The sequence below is a fragment of the Bactrocera neohumeralis genome, chromosome 3, assembly GCF_024586455.1.
Source record: "Bactrocera neohumeralis isolate Rockhampton chromosome 3, APGP_CSIRO_Bneo_wtdbg2-racon-allhic-juicebox.fasta_v2, whole genome shotgun sequence".
Lineage (NCBI taxonomy): Eukaryota > Metazoa > Arthropoda > Insecta > Diptera > Tephritidae > Bactrocera > Bactrocera neohumeralis.
In genome coordinates, this window is record NC_065920.1 from 859,028 (window position 1) to 875,634 (window position 16,607).

The 16,607-nt window shown below is 40.1% G+C and overlaps 1 protein-coding gene across 2 annotated transcripts; it reads right to left on the reverse strand.

Annotated features, from left to right (window-relative positions):
- Positions 1 to 309: 309 nt before the first annotated feature.
- LOC126752348 (protein expanded) lies at positions 310 to 16,452 on the reverse strand. 2 transcript variants are annotated; one of them, XM_050463072.1, is made up of 7 exons: positions 15,885 to 16,452; positions 15,644 to 15,787; positions 11,724 to 11,860; positions 11,455 to 11,600; positions 7,379 to 7,458; positions 3,135 to 7,320; positions 310 to 3,065 (listed from the first exon to the last, which is right to left on the reverse strand). In XM_050463072.1, the coding sequence occupies exons 3-7, from the start codon at positions 11,813 to 11,815 to the stop codon at positions 2,173 to 2,175; spliced, it is 5,397 nt and encodes a 1,798-aa protein (XP_050319029.1). In that variant the 5' UTR covers positions 11,816 to 11,860; positions 15,644 to 15,787; positions 15,885 to 16,452; the 3' UTR covers positions 310 to 2,172. The 2 variants fall into 2 exon arrangements, with proteins under 2 accessions (XP_050319029.1, XP_050319028.1); XM_050463071.1 differs by lacking the exon at positions 15,644 to 15,787.
- Positions 16,453 to 16,607: the final 155 nt, after the last annotated feature.

Below are 16,607 nucleotides of genomic sequence, written 5' to 3' on the forward strand. Positions count from 1 at the left end.
ACTTTTAATTTTTATAACAAATAAAAATAAACAAACGCAAAAGTTGAATGAATACATTTAAGGAAAATAAACAATTTGGGACTCGTGTTCTGTCATTCTTTTTGTGACATCCAATGGCTTTAAAGATAATTGTTAGAGGAGCAGTTATGCATTTGTGCACAGACCAGCTTGATATAACAAATTGTCCTTTTGAGCTGACACTCAGATTCACTTTGACTGGAATATTGAATTTCGTCCCGAATTGCGAATTGACCAATTATACAATATATACGTATGTACATACATATGTGTGGAGTATATATTCCTGCATTATTTGTAAAGGTAATTATGCCAAAAATATCACTTTTTGTTTTTCATTCACCTTATCATATTTAACTATAGACTTTTAAACGAGAAAAGCCTACGTAAATTTTTGTGACCTGAAATACAGAAAGATCAAACTTCACCTATTACCTTTCCACACCATACCATAAACATGCCGTATGTATATAAGTACATTTTGTTGAATGCAATAATAATAATATTTAGACATACTTATTTATAAATATATGTACCTTCTAAAATCGTATCTCTTTACTTATGTATGTATGTATGTAAGCATGATTACCTACTACATAACGTACGGTGGGGCAAGTCTAGGCAATATTTACTTAAATGCATTTTGCATATTTAAAATCTCCAATATGTTTTACATAAATACGGTAAACTAAAAGTATTTACTCACTTACACCCTAATCGCTAAGAAACTAAAAGAGGTTAGATTGCATTACTATTGACTTATGGCTTCTCATGGATAACCAATCGACGATCAACAGTCGGCCATTCGATCAAATTGATTCGTTTTGTTCGTTCCGTGTTTTTCGTACTTTGCTTAAGCCTAAACTTCACGCACCGTTGAACTTACATATCTATATACTGTTATAGTGTAGTCGTTGCTCTCCTTTAGAAGAAAGAAGAAGAAAAAAGTAAAGAATCTCTACTCTTTCGATTCCTTCGAAGCTTTAATGTATGAAACATTAAAATAATAAAAAAATTAAAAATAAATTATAAAAAATAAAAATCGATCACAGTTGTTTGGGCGGATTTCGTATAATAGTATGCGAGTGCATAATATCTTGTTTAATACAGATATTTGTAAAATATCGATATGCACTTTGTAGTGGTTTAGTCACTTCTGTTCATTGCAATTTTATAAAAAGTGGGAAAGAGAAGCATAACGAAACAATGCATTAAAATAAAACAGTAGGAATAAATAAATACAAATTAGAACTCATGTATGACATAAGTTTTCATTTAATGTGCTACGGCGAAAATAAATATTTTCGTATCTTCATACCCAATTTCTACTTGTATTGTGAGTATTTGTGTACTATTTGTTTGCTTGTTTTTTGTTTTTAATGAATTTCTAAAAGTGACTAGATTAAAGTGTTTTTCTTTTCATTTTATAATTGAAATGAAATGAGGTCAGTTTTTTGCCCAGATATTACTTATATCTTTCAGATTTCCAGCAAATGCTATTACGTGCTTTTATATTAATGTACATACATATTTACATGTATGAAGTGGGCACATATATAAGTATACATATGCCACATAGGATTGATAGATTGCAGCGCCTGATTTCTTTTATCAGGCGTAACCCTCAGATCAGACCCAATTAAAATCTGACAACGAATAGTTGTATAAGTTTGTTGTCCTAGAGAAAATATATCAGCACACCAGTATGAATAGATTCGTGACCTTTGCTATAAGTACGCGTATGTAGAGAAAACCCTCGCCTGCACACCTTCCCCCTAGACACTGTGACTTTTCGTAGAGAAACTTTCCGTGAGGATTATTTACTTCGTTATTCTATGTATAGTCGACGTTTGGCGTGATTTTCATTTAGGAATAGAAAGTAACACCTGAACAAAAGAAATCGCAAAAGATCTTACGCCTCCTGTACTTATGCATACCTCTTTTGTTTCAGCTTTGTGATGGACTGGGTGCACCAAGTGCCAAATTGCATTTACATATATTAGCCTAGTGCCACTCGCCGGTGTGTTAGAAAGAGCCGTCAATTTTGACGTTTACTCTTCCATACTTTTGCAAAGTTTCGCGTTTCCATTCGGAGTCTTATTTTAACTCTGTTTGAAAGGTTGTTGGCAACTGGAGTCATTACAGATTTCAAATTTAAGAATTGTAGCTTTTATGGTGCTTCATAATTGCTGGATCCATGACATAGTTATTTGCCTCTGCCATTTGCATGGGTAGAGGTGGAAGTTTGTCATTGGGATGGCGATGGCTTCCCACTGATTTTCGGCCTTTTCCGGTGACCAGCTGCAGTGTCGATGCTGTTGAGGTTGTGCTTTTCGTGCTGGTGTTTGCAGAAAGTGGAGTGCTTAGCGTTGACATTGTTGTGCTTGTTGATGTCGCGGCCGAGACCATAGCTGAGGACGAAGCTGAGATCGTATTTGCCGCTTCATTTGCAACGAAAGCTTCAGGATTAGTTGTCAAGTTCTTCTGCACCGGTTTGCTGTTGTTGATTTGATTTGCAGACACCGTGGAGACTCGACCACTGCTTGTTGATGCTGCATTGGTGTTTACATTTCGCATTGCAACAGTTGTAGATGTGCGATTCGCTTTTGAAGCGGCAAATACTTTGGTCTGTTTTAGTAATGACTGATCATTGCAGAGCGCAGAGATAAGTGGTAAATCCAAGTGTTTGCTTTTTTCACGCAGTACAGCAATATCGAGTGGATTAGTAGGGACGTTGTTTCCGTGACCGACATTGACATTGTCACCGTTGGTTTCTTTCGACTTCATGTTTCCAGCAGATGTGATAGCTTGTCGATGGGCAGCCGCCGCACTCGCTTGAAGATGTGCTAAGATACTGCCGCCATTATACGATATGGGGTTCGGTTTTGGCCGTTCGCCCGCCCATTGCGCACCGCTCGAAGTACGAGTCATATTGTTGACACTCTGATTGGTATTCAATGTGGGCGGTTTCCTTGGCGGCAAGTGATTGCGAATCGTCGATGAACGTTTGGACGATACTGTGCTGGTTGCAGTTGGTTTTGAGGGAACTGTGAAAGGAATACTTATTAAAATTATACGAAACTACAGTATTAGTAATTATAATTGATGGCACTCACTTGGTGGCGGCTTTTCAGATGGAGTAGGTATCGGTGGTTTCTTTAAGCGTCTGTTTACATATGGTGGTGGTGGAGGAGGGGGCATGCGTTTCATTTTTGGAAGAGAGTCAATTGAATTTAATATATTGTCATCTGAACGTGAACGTGAACGCGCAAATAAATTTGTTGCTCCCGTACCGGGTACTGTCAATGCGGCAGGATGTAGTGGAGGCGGTGGAGGTGGCTCATACGTAGAGCATAAGCTGGCCATGGATGGACTGTAAAGCGGCGAATATGTGCTTGGTAGTTGCACATATGTGTCTGATAAATTCTGGGTCGACGCATAACGTGAATGCGTGGATAATGCTAACGGCAAGTAAGGTGTGCTTCGATAGATCGCGTGTCCCTTACATGTCTCCCAAGATCCAACATGTGCCCTGCCTGTGTGATAAGCTAAGTACTGATGGTGATGCGGGAGTGGTTGGGGTGGCGCTTGCGCCATGGCCGCATATATTGAACTTTGTTTAGCATCTAGATACTCTTGCTGACTCACTGCAGGATCTTGGATCGGGTATATAACATAGTCAACGTCGCTGTAGAGCTGTTGTTGGTACAGCTCGAGTTGTTTGCGTGCTAGCTGATTACCATAAACTCCTGGTTGTGATGGTGGAGGTGGTGGCGGTGGTTGACGCGGTATATTTGGGGGTGGTGGTGGTAAAAACTGTCGATGCTTGATCACTGGTAATATAACACAAGTTCGTGGTGTCGGCTTAATTTCTGGATAAGGTGGTGGTGGTGGTGGTGGCTGCTGATGCAACGATGACATGCTGCTGTGTCCGCCATGCAATCTATAAGGAACAATTGGTATACCAATTGTGCTTGGGATGACGCCAGCTCCGGTGGCAGCAACAGCAGCAGCCGCAGCATGTGCCATTGCCGCTGCAGATATGGATGATTGTCTTGTAGCTGAAGCCGGAGGATTGTTGGCGTTTAGTGAAACCTGCGACGCACTGATGTAGTGAGAGTTATGTACAGAATGCTGTGAGAGGTGGCTTGACATATGTTGGCTGGAAATGGAACCTGTTGTGGACGCAGACGATGAGCAATGCGTAGGAGCAGCATAACTGGGCTTCTGATTATCACTAATTACACTGGTATGGGCTTTAAGAATGTTTATTTGTGGTCGAGTGGTAATGAAACGAGCAGTAATTTCTTCCGTTTTTAAAGAGCTCATAGATCCTGCAACCGAAGAAAAAACACTGCTGGAATGATTGAGAGAAGAGGTGCTGGATTCTACTGATACCAGCGAGGTGGGACGCGGTTTATCCGAAGACGGATATGGTGGAGGGTCACGACGTCGAACGGCTGGTGCCGTTGGAATGGGTGCACGTGATACTGATGTACCCACTGGATTTGTGTTTACCTCATTTGGAATGATTGGCGATGGCACTTTGGAAAAAGTTGTAGCAACTGTAATGCTTTTGATATTATTGATGGGCTTTTGTGTTAAGGGAGAACATACTGGAGGCCCACAAAGACCAGTCTTTTCATGTCGTGCGTGATATGGCGGTGGAGAACGCATTGGTAAGTTGCCAAGGCCCGCTAAATTCGTTGTATGCTTCATGTTATTGCTGTCGATACGTTGTGGGGGTGCTGGAGGATCCGTCGGTATTAAATCGTTAATTAAATCTTCAACATTATCATCATCGGTTGGGGCAGTATCTTGATGCCCCTGAATGTATGATTCCCCTTTGATGGGCAACGGCAAGGTAACATAATCGCAGTCTGAATCTAGTGTACTTGACACCGTCTTACGATTGGGATATGTGCCGCGACCAACTATTAAGTCGGTTAATTCCTCTGCTGAAAGAAGATTATGCTTATTGTCGGTTGGGTCGCTGCCATCTCCTCGGAAGGAGCCACTTGTGCTTACATTTGAGTCTGAGCGTAAACGGAACTCTTCATTCTTAATGCGTTTACCATGGTAATTTCCACCATCGACTGAGTCCAAATTGGGATGACTTTCATGCAAATTATTGACATTCGCCTCCACTTTGGTGGGCTGAAAAATACTTATTCCATAATGGGAGCTCTTCTCAGACTCGGCTATCTCAGACGATTGTCCGGTCATTTCGCTACTATGCATTGTGTATACACCTGAAGTTTCAGTGGGTGGAGCACCGTGGGCCAATGTATATACACCAGAAACACTCTCGTTTTCATCGCGACTGGAAGATGCAAAATCGTGTTCAATACAAGTTGATTCCGCTTCACTGAGGATGGAATTTTGAGCGGTGTGACTAAAGCCCAATTCAAGGCTACTGGATGTAGAATTTCGGCGCTGCATTGGAGTTGAATTGATTATAGAATTCACCGCCAACGATGTTAACGTATTATTTGTGGAGTCTGAGTTGGGTAAAACCACGACAGTACTACAGGTCGATGAACACTGGGAACCAATGTTGTGCTGCGAACTGGGCGAGTCAGTGGCAGTAGAAGAGTCCGCTGCTCGTTGCGATGCCTGATTGGAACTGCTGCTAGAAGAGTTTCCCGCTGAATTGTGACTTCGGTCTGGTGATTCATCACCGGAGTTTGCGGAATTCGAGTGTTGCTTTTTCCGTTCCTGACGTACGGATAGTGCCACTAATTGTTCCTCCAAATCCTTCAATGAGACCTCACCCACGGATGAAGTCTGTCTACTAATGCTCGGATGATCAAGTAAATGTGCCAATGCTAGACTCTCTGTGGACGGTGCCGCAATTGGTACAGGTGGTGTGTTTATCATGATTTCAACTTCATCTTCAGAATGAACGCGGTCACTCACTATGCCCGAAGTGGTGTTAGAGCTAGTGCTCGAAATTACGGATATGCGCTGGTCGCTTTTATTTTTGTATGGCAAGTGTAAACTGCGTGAATATGTGTAGCAGGCATGAAGACAATCACTCTCTTCCTCTTCACGCTTAATGACTTCTTTTAGACGAGCCGCAATCTTCATGCTGAACTGATGAGTTTCACGGCACAATGTTAAAAGCATTTTATTCTTTTCGTCCGAGGTAGCATAAAGCAGAATTTTGCAATCTCCAGAACGAATTTCGAACTTTTTCCGTTCGAACGATAGCTTGGTAATACTAGGCCATAAGAATGTGGTTTGTTGCTGAGGATTTTCAAAGGAACTGAAAATTTTTATGCCCTTTGAATAAACCACAAACCACGAACTGCCCAAACCACTTTCGTTTTTCGTAGAACGCATCCTGAAAATGTGCGCATTGACGCACTCATGCACAAGACTGGCCTGCTGAATGTAATGAAGCTCTGCGTCGGCCGTTGACATGCCACGATATTCGCGATGGCAGGCCTGCAAAGCACTCATTGCCCAAGTCGTGCGTAGCTCAGCAGGCAGATAATCATTGAAGTTAAAATATTCCTTTGTAGAGATGTTCGTCGTCGTATGAGCCAGTGCCGAAAGAGAGGTGCTCGAAGAAGTCGACGTTGTTGGTGGAGTGCTGGAAGAACATTCACGATTTATAGAAGACATCGACGAAGAGGCTGAAAACGAGGCGGCCATAGCTCCAAGACTACGCTTTAAGCTACCACTGATAGGGAAAACTGATGTGGACGATTTTGGTCCTATTAGTTCTTGTAGATCCGTATTTGCTGATGAAGTTGTGACATTTTTTGTGCTTAGAAAATTGGACAGTCGAAGAACACGGTCATTATCATTGCATGGAGGTTTGTTGATTTTCGGCAATGTCGTTACAATTCCAGTTGCCGGTTCAGTTTTCGGTAAAACTGTCGTTTCTGTTATTGTTTTTGCCGTTATGTCGGTATTTTTTGCTGTTAGGTTTGAGACTTCACTTGTATTGATTGTGGAATTGGTAGCATGTGGAGAAAGCTGGTTTAGGTGGTTACACTCCGTGGGTTCACCATAATTGCTTTCTCTCAATAACAAGGATTTTAAAGTTGTGGGTCCACTTGTTTGTGTTGAATTTGGTGCATCACCTAAATCAGCTTGTAATGCTAATCCGGCGAGCAATATCATTGACTGTTCTGAATATTCTTTAGGCGTTTCCCGTTGTAGAGCATTGTGTTTTAATTGCAGGTAGTAATTATGGCGGGATATCTCATCTTTCAATATAAACGGGCTCTCGATATAAAATTGAACACGAAAGTGTAATTCCAGGAGAGGTCGTCCATTTGCGTCGAGGCCCTAGAAATATACAATTTAGTTAATATAAAGTAAACCGAAAAACATGTCATCAACTTACGTGTGTGTGTGACGAGCGCCAACTTTTCGGGCCGTATTTGGAGAGTTTGCTTTCCGGATCCGCAAACATGTATTCGCCATCTGTAATTGGAATAAATATCAATTATTAGACATTCAAAAGTTTTTCATACAAAAAATATTTTTTTGTTTTAATTTTTTCTAAAATATTCTCTAATGATTGGAATAATTCGGTTTTTATCAGGGGATATTCGGTTAATTAGGTCGATGTTTAGAGAATGTACGAATCCAATATATTGGAGTTCAGAGACCAGCTTTAATTTCGATTTCTTTACTTTTGGACGCTTCATTTTCGCAATAGGGCCCGAATCTAGCTCCCTCCGTTTGCTACCCTACTTGAACCAAGCACATACGCTGCCATAGCATGGTGAAGCTGGCATGTCGGAAAGCAGCTGCATCGTGCAATCGTCCATCGTCCGGCGCATGTTTGTGAGTATGAATTGCCCATTTCAGCATTCCTGTCTGAGAGCATGCACTACCTACATATACATTCACACACATGCTGTACATGGCATCTACCCGAGTAGAAGTGTATATACTATACATACATACATACATACGTACAGATGCACAAGTCGTTTTTTTATATTTATTTTACTGATTCCGCGGGTTTGGCTGGAATTTGAATTTCTTTTCGTGGCATTTACTTACACCTCTTAGTATTTGCTGCGTCTTGCATTTGTATATGCATATGTATGTCCATCCGTACATGTATGTGTGTTCCTTACTTTTTTATCAACGAAAATAGTTGTTTGGTATGAAATGCCATATTTTTTACTTTGTTTTGTTACTATTTCTTACGTCGGGCAGTTCGTGTTTTTATATACATACATACATACATATTTCAATTTTATTTTATTTGTTCCGTACACTTTTTTTATAAATTATTATCATATCTTCTTTGAGTGTATGGATGGAGTCGCGTCTGCTGCTTCGTGTTGCTGTGTGTGTGCTTCCATGATTCTTGTTGTTTTCGCAATCGCCACATACCAACATCAGCATTTTCTCTTCCATTTATTGTTAATGGTGCATAATCATTATCGGCAGGTAGCGGCCGTCAAGATAGTGGCGACTAAATAAAGAAGATTCGACAATAGCAACAACAACAACACTAACAACATAATATTTTATATCCTTGTTGCGGTCGTTATTGTTTTTATTCGACTTTATATATTTCTCTTGATTTTCATTAGTCAATTTTTGTTTGGTTTTGTAGCTGGCGATCGCGTGCAACCGATAAACATCGGAAATTAAAATTCCTCTCTTATGGCTTCAACTTGAGATATTTGGTATACCTCTTTCAGACGTTGGCAGCGGTTACCTTCTGCTGCTGCTGCTTTTGATATTTACATATAAAATATTATATTTTAAGGTCTTTCCTTCTGAACACCTTATCACTCGCAGATGTGCATATGTATGAATAAGATGATACGTTCTTTTTTCTCCACAAAGTGATGTACTATAATTCAATAATTCTTTGTGCACAAGAGGATTGGATATATACTTTATTTTTATATACTACTAAACTGTACTAAATTATAATTGGGTATGTGGCTAGTGTATCTCAAGGTTAGATACATTTTTCTAAGCCAGTGATGTTAGGATTTCAATAAAATTAATTAATTTTGGCACGTTGAAAGAAGCTTTCCCAAAAGGTGCTACGAAGAGCATGGTAAATCATGCACGAAAAGAAATATGCTTTCGTATTTCCTAAAGACTCCTTTGACCTTAGCAAAATATTCAGATATCATTATTATAGAATAACCACAACAAGTCTATTACCTCCAGTCTTTTAAGTCGTAGCTCTTGAATAAAAAAAGTTCCGATATGTTCGATGCCTTACCGAATCACTGTCTTGTCTCTTGAAGAGATTTAACACAAGCGCTGCTCACTCATGAACAGTGGTCAGTGGGTGAGGGGCCGCGGGTAACCATACCGATACCTTATCGACGAGTGCAGCGTCCGATAAGGTATGAAAAAATAAAACTAATAAACATAAACCAGTATTTTGAAAAGGTGATTACAACGCACCAACGTCGCCTAGTCCAGCTAGCGATCAGCTCGACTATGCAACACCGTAGCAGCCGGCAAGCACGGCAGATTGAGCGGCCATTGGAAGCTTGTTATTGTTGTAGCTTTGAGCAATGCATTTGGTTGGTGTTTACGATGCAGCGATGTTACTTGGACAAGTGCAGCAGCAGAGAAGGGTCGCAGACGCAACCCGATGCTTATTTTACCTCATTAATTCTAGAGATCCATCCTTTGGTATGTGATCACATACACACACAAACCTACTATATATATATATATAAATGTATGTATGTTCTCATCTTAACCCGTATGCATACGCTTATGCCAACTGCCAGTGTGCCTGGTCAAGGCAAGAAAAACAGTCACTGATTCAAAAAGCTCCACAAAAATGCTTCATAAAAAGCAGAAACACATAAAAATGCTAAAGACACAACAAATATTGTTCAATAAAGCAGCCAGCAAGTCAGCACGGCGATGGTGAGGTATTACGAAGCAACGTCCACAGCTCGGCGAGTGTGAGGAATGCAGCAACAGCCGGCGGCAAGCGGTGAGCGGTGGAATGATGGAGTGATGGCGGCAAGTGGAAGGCCAAGGGCAGTCGGGGTTAAGGCAGGGGGACAAAACTGGCAATTGGCAGCGGACACAAGACGCGTGTTCAGTAATTCAGGTAGCAGTTGCGCGCACTGCCATAACACGAGAGCGCTCAGGCCAGCGCACGGACGGACGTCCGCCGATGGCTGATGGTCGCTAGTCGATAGTCGTTGTTACTGGTGGTGGTTGTTGAATTGTCGACTACGACGACGGCGGCGATGACGACGCTCTGTTGCCAACACAACCAGTAGCCGCAGAAGCAGCAGCCGTGGCTACATGCTCGGAAAACGAAAGAGAATGGACGCACACCTCTGAGCCGCAAGAACAAAATCGTGAAACCATAAATGCAGGCAGGCAGACCGGCAATATGTAGAAGTAGCAGCTATGCATGTATGTACATTGAAAACGGAATGAAGACAGGAACATAAATACAAATCCCGAAACAGCTTAGGAATGTTGACCAAACTGGCTGTAGACTGTAGGCAGTTGGTTTCCACTGTGACTGCAACGATTGCGGCGATTATAAGGCGCAGATAGGGGCGGAGCGTCAGTGAGGATAAATGTAGGTACCAGTTGGAAGAAGGTCTGTAGATGTAAATGTGCACATGCACACATACACATGCTTGTACAGCCATGGCTAGTTGTGTGTGCAGCAACACACTTACGCTTATGCTCATATCTGTGACGTTCGCCACCAATCCTTAGCTTAAAGTTGAATTGCGAATGTTATGGTAGTGGCAGCATGCAGCTGGATGTGGTAAAAGTACGTCCATTGCACAGACACAGGAATGCAGCGCATCGGTGGCAACGTGCTTCAGAAGCACAACACTTGCAACATGCAACATTTTTGGTTGAACAAGAATAAATATGATAAATAAAGCATTGATTACATGCGCGTGTCATTTGTCGTTCATATATACACATATGTACATATATGTATGTGTGTGTGGCAAGTAAAAAAATTCCATTAAATGATTTTCAAAGGGAGCAAATATAAAATTATTGAAAGAGTGAAAAGTATATACTATATTTAGTATGTTAATAGCAAACGCATAAAGGAAAATTGCTTGATGTTTTTTATACTATAATTTTCATCTGAAAATAATATTTCAATTATGATCTTATTAAAAGATTTTTTGTTATGTATTAATATGGCTTAGATAGGATGGGACTTTTGAAAATTCTGAAATGTCTATTTTAATCAATTTACAGAACTCAACTATATTTGTGCCAAATTTTATATTTTTCCCGATAATATTGTATAAGATTTAATATTATTTCTTAACAAAGAAGTAGCCGAAATATGTGGTTATTCTAATAATTGAAAAATTCCAAAAAAACGGTAGACAAAACTCATTCTCATATACATATGTATGTGGCATATACACATGTATGTTCATATTATGTGGAGGATAGGTGATGTTATGTAAAACTTACCGATGAGCACCGCCAAACCGAACAATTCTGTATCGAGCATGCCTTGTGCTGCAAAATGTAGGCATGTTTGTGTGTACACTTCTCTCACCCGACTCTTTGCATCGACTAGGAAGTATAAAGTTTTGGGTTGCTGATTTCCCAAAAGTCTGCAAAAAAGCATAACGGTGTATCAAGTCACATTCTAGGTTTACATTGATAAACGAGAAGTAATAATGCAAGCGAGAGATATCCATGCAAGCGATTGAATATAACTGCTGTAACACACCTACCTTAGGGCCAAAAAGCGTGATCCTGGTGATAGTTGTTCGGCCGATGACGCGCAAACTTCTAAAGGCGCGCTGACAGTGCAAAACGCTCGCATGCTGCATCATTACTTAAATGCAACAAGCCCTTCCGAAATATCTTTCTGTAATCAATCAAACGCAAGATAATTAATTTTATTACTTACAAATGCGGTTGGTTAAATACATATGTGTATGGTGCGTGTAAGTTGTTGTTGTTTTTGGGGGTTTCTTTGTCAAAAAGTACGTAATTTGTAGGTTTACAAAAAAGGAAAGTCGAAGACAGACGATCGCTGTGGACCACCAAAGGAGAGATCACGTGCCCACCCATCGCCTGCTGCGCTAATAAGCACAAGTTCATAGAAATATTTGAATTAAAGCCTAAAGCACACAACAGCCTCGGATGAGACTCGACTAAAAGCGTAAGCGGTTTCTACCCCAACAAAGAAGAAGAAGAATCCCAGTCTCAACATACCTTTCCTGACTACTATTATAACTCCTTCTTAACGCCTCATGTTTCAACGATTTCTAAATTTATTAGAACTAATTCGTCGACAAATAACCCGAGTTCTAACGCATACATATACCTGTTAATGTATATTTGAATGTGTATAAATTAAACAGCTCCCCGTTGCTACTCTCTCCTTGGTGTTGCCCATATTCGTTGAATAATAACTTCAAATAATTAATTTATATGCACGAATATATCTTTATGTATGCATGTATATACATAAGTGTATATGTGTATGTGTGTGTAGGTATGGCTTCTTACGTGTAACTTTCTTTGAGACCATCGCTCGAAGTTGCATTTGTTAGGGTTTGTCGCTTAAGTCTTTTGTTATTGATAAGTGAAATTTCGGTAAAGCGTACATAAATAAAGTATTTGTAAATTTACATGCATGTATGTATGTAAGTAGGTAAGTAAGTATGTAAAACAATATGTTAACGCATACGTTCTCTTATTACATTATTAGAGCTGACAAGAAATCAATATCCCATATCAAAGTATTCACTTTTGACAAGTGCGTTAGCGTTTAGTGGATTACAAATATCACAAAAAAATAAAAAAAAAATAAAACACTTTTTCTAAAAGTCGTCGACTCAAGGTAAACAATATCTAATTCGAGTGCACTTCCGCGGAGCAGAGCTACCCATAATGGTCGTAGTTCCACAGACAGACACCAAGTTGCACACCCCAAAAAGGGGACGTAAGACATATGTGAATACATGGTTTTTTAAAACTGGCGTTAAATGGAACTTTAAAATATTTGCCAAAGTCTATACATGTGTACATGTTTACGTAATGTAAGCCAAATACATAGGCATCTGTTGATTGAAGGAATGCAAATGTGTAAATAAATACATTGTTCAGAGGGCATTGTTTAACCAACTTAAGGTGTGCTCTGTTTTCGTGTCACAGGCCGGATGGGCTAGGCCAGCTAATAAGCCGTTCAATATCAAATAGATTTAATTAGTTGCATTGATATTAAATTACATGCGTAGCACACATGTGAACCCCTGAAATCCCAGGCTATTGTTCTCGACTCTGCCGTATAGTAGAACATTTAAATACTAATGATTACGTATTTGTTCGTCTCAGACCTTCAGTCGGATATAACGAAAGAGGAAGTCCGGCCAACGAAACGGCAGTACTTCAAAACGTTCGATCGTTTGCGAGACTCAAATCAGAGTAAAGTGCCGAATGCAAATATAAGAATTGAATTGCCTGGGTATCTGCTAAATCTAAATAAAGCAATATGAAATCTTTTGGGAAGGAGGTGGTTGTATGTGCATACGCCTGTATTATTCAGGGCTTACCTCCACTGCGCCAAAGGCAAGACTTATTAAACGACACCTAAACCGACTGTGTTTGCCGCCAATTTTTGCTAATGGCTGCCATTTGCATTATGTAACAACTGCGGATACAAATATAAACACCTGATTAAAATGGGTTTCGATCTCCTTTTAATATTGTCTACAAAGAATATTTACACCCATATTTGCATGCATTCGGAGTTGAAATAAATAGCGTAAATATACAGTTTATACTTCTAATTATTATGTGAAATATGGCGCACATTTTTCGCTTAGGAATTTGGAATAAATACTCGTGTTGTCATCTTCGCGTGCATTTGAACATTTTTGCTTATCACTTCACTGCAATATCTGTTTCTTCATATGTACATACATATATGTATGTATATAATATGTACATTAGCACAAATTTAGAATTGTCCATTGAAAGAAAATCAACTTTAATTAAAAACGTTAGAGCGAATAGGTGTGTTGTGCGTTGATTTCACCTTTCTACATTTGTATCCCTTTATCTGGATGTATGTATGTGTGTGTTTAAGTGTTTGTGCATTCTCCTTTGTAGCCGCTTTATTGTTTTTCCGTTCGGCTCGCATTCCAATTGACTTAGTGTCTAATGAGGCAAACGCAATTTCATTCAACAAACACATACACACTTATAAACCCATGTATGTACATACATACATATGTAAGTATGTACATATGTATGTGCGAATTAAATGAGTGATCCAACACCCACCGACGATTATCACACCAGTGGACGGCGGCCAGCAGACACATAAAGAATTCGGCTACTTCAGCAATGAAAAGGCAAATTTTGGCATCGAATTTGTTAAATGAAAATTGGCGAGCATTGTTGTTGCTGCAGAGGGTGATGATGGTGCATATCAAGAATACTTGAGGCTAATGCTAAGGCCGCTGCTGCGCAAAATTGCACTACTGCAGGGTAAGCAATCTTGAGAAGGATTTAAATACACACAACACACACACACACACTGGTGCATGCTCGGAATGTGGGAGTACACATTTTGCCCCTTCTCTCGCTGCAGTAATCGTTGCTATTCGCCTTATTAAATCTTCTCTTCGATAGCGTTCGTTGTTATTTTCTTGCATTGCATTGTTGTTATTGTTTCGGCCGTTGCTATCTCAATTCGCATATATTTTGTTGTTGCTCGAAAGAATGTCATGCCATTTTTGTTGTGCTTCGCTGTGCCTCTATTCTCCACTTCGCCGTTTGAGCACACACAGCAAGAGATAACGACAAACATGCACACACACACCCCTTTTGTCAGTCAGCACTTGAAAACCGAATGCGAGAGAATCACCGCGGCTCAAAACTCCAACCGCACACACACACACTCACACAAAGATATATCTATGCGCTGAGGAACCGAACCGATCGTGGAGTGGCGCGCGCTTTCTGGCGTCTTCGCCATCGTTGGGGCTTGTGACCGCCTTTGAGTGTATCTGTGTGTTTGTGTGTGCGTTTGTGCGCGCGAGTATGGGTGCGTCTGCTATGTAAGTGCGTATTTAGAGAACGCAACGTGGATTTTCAACTAGATTCTATTGGATTTCTTTCCCCATTGTCACAATCATTTCTAACCAGAACACCACGGTGCAGGCCAATTGCAAAGCTTTACTTGCATGCACATACATACATACATACTAGACATACATACATATGTATGCATATTATATGGTATTTGCATTATAGCTATTTGTTGTGGTTTGTATACAGATTGTTGTAAAATAACAGCACATTCACCGCACTCAATCGAAGTGACCGCCGTTCATGCAACAAATACATGGCCCAGCACAGTTCATGGGATCTTCAAAATCATTGAATACGATCAACGAAATCTCCGAATTGCCTTTTCACTTATTTTGATTATCATTTTTATTTCCATTATTATTGCTGTTGTTGTTGTGGTTCAATTGTTGTGTTGGTCACAAATATCGCCGAGTATTAATATGGCACATTCTTGACTGATTAGTAAGCGAACTTTGCACAACCACCTCATAATTTCATACCAACACACACACACACACACATACATACATACATATATACTTGAATACATATGGTACATACGTACATGCATGTAACTATTATATGAGTATAAGTAATTAGTATCCAAATAACGATCGCGAAACACTTCCAAGTCGACCGCCGTTACCTTTCGTCTCGAACGCAAATGCTGTGAGATCACTTATCACTAATTTAAACATTCCACAATTTGCTGAAATTATTCGCATATTTATCCATAGTTATACTTATTTATACATATATGTGCATTTGAACGAACTTATTCGTGTAATTTCGACATGAAAACATACTTTCTTTCGACACGGTATTTCAGCTCACTAGTTTGCCTAAATCAGCATGAAGAAACTGTCAAGTTGTTACGCTTTGTCGTCTCTTCTCCGTTTGCCCGACTTTAATTCATTTATTTCGCTAACTTTTTCCACTCAATCGCTCCAGTATCTTTGTAACCACTGATAACTTCACTTCACGTATTCCTATATATCTTGTGGAACATTTCTGGTGAGTTTGTTTCCTTTTCTAAACTTTTTTGTTTCAGATTTTTTTTTTTGTATATATTTACAGAAAAGTAATTTTTTAGCTCAAACGTATCGAAATCTTGACCGCTTCGCTCAGCACCATAAACCGAACTGAACCAAACGCCCTGCGAAACCACAATTTTTCTCCGTCTCCGCCATACGAAGATTCCTGACCCTCTCTGTGCTGAGCAATCGAGCATTTAGCTCGTATACCTGTTTGTGCCAGCTACACTTTTGCTTCACTGTGCCTGCGTGTGTGCATTTGTGTGAGACGTATCGGCGAGCCGAGCCGTGCGCCAATGGTGGTGCGGTGCGAATATTTCTTGGGATACCTGCTGTTGCTGCTCCCAAATACCAGCTACCAGCGTCGAGATACTCGTTGCTCGGTGTTGCTTTATTGAAAACGTGATTTTAGATTGGAATGCGCTATTTTGTTGATAATTTCATACAAACACACATGCATACATTTGTCCATCTTATTGTATACTGGTAGAAAGT

Bases quoted from the DNA above. Each gene is read 5' to 3' on its own strand.
- LOC126752348 (XM_050463071.1), bottom strand. From the start codon at position 11,815: ATGCGAGCGTTTTGCACTGTCAGCGCGCCTTTAGAAGTTTGCGCGTCA. The intron at 11,601-11,723 runs GTAGGTGTGTTA...GCTTTTTTGCAG, and splicing joins TCACGCTTTTTGGCCCTAAG to ACTTTTGGGAAATCAGCAAC. The intron at 3,066-3,134 runs GTGAGTGCCATC...TTCCTTTCACAG, and splicing joins ATCTGAAAAGCCGCCACCAA to TTCCCTCAAAACCAACTGCA.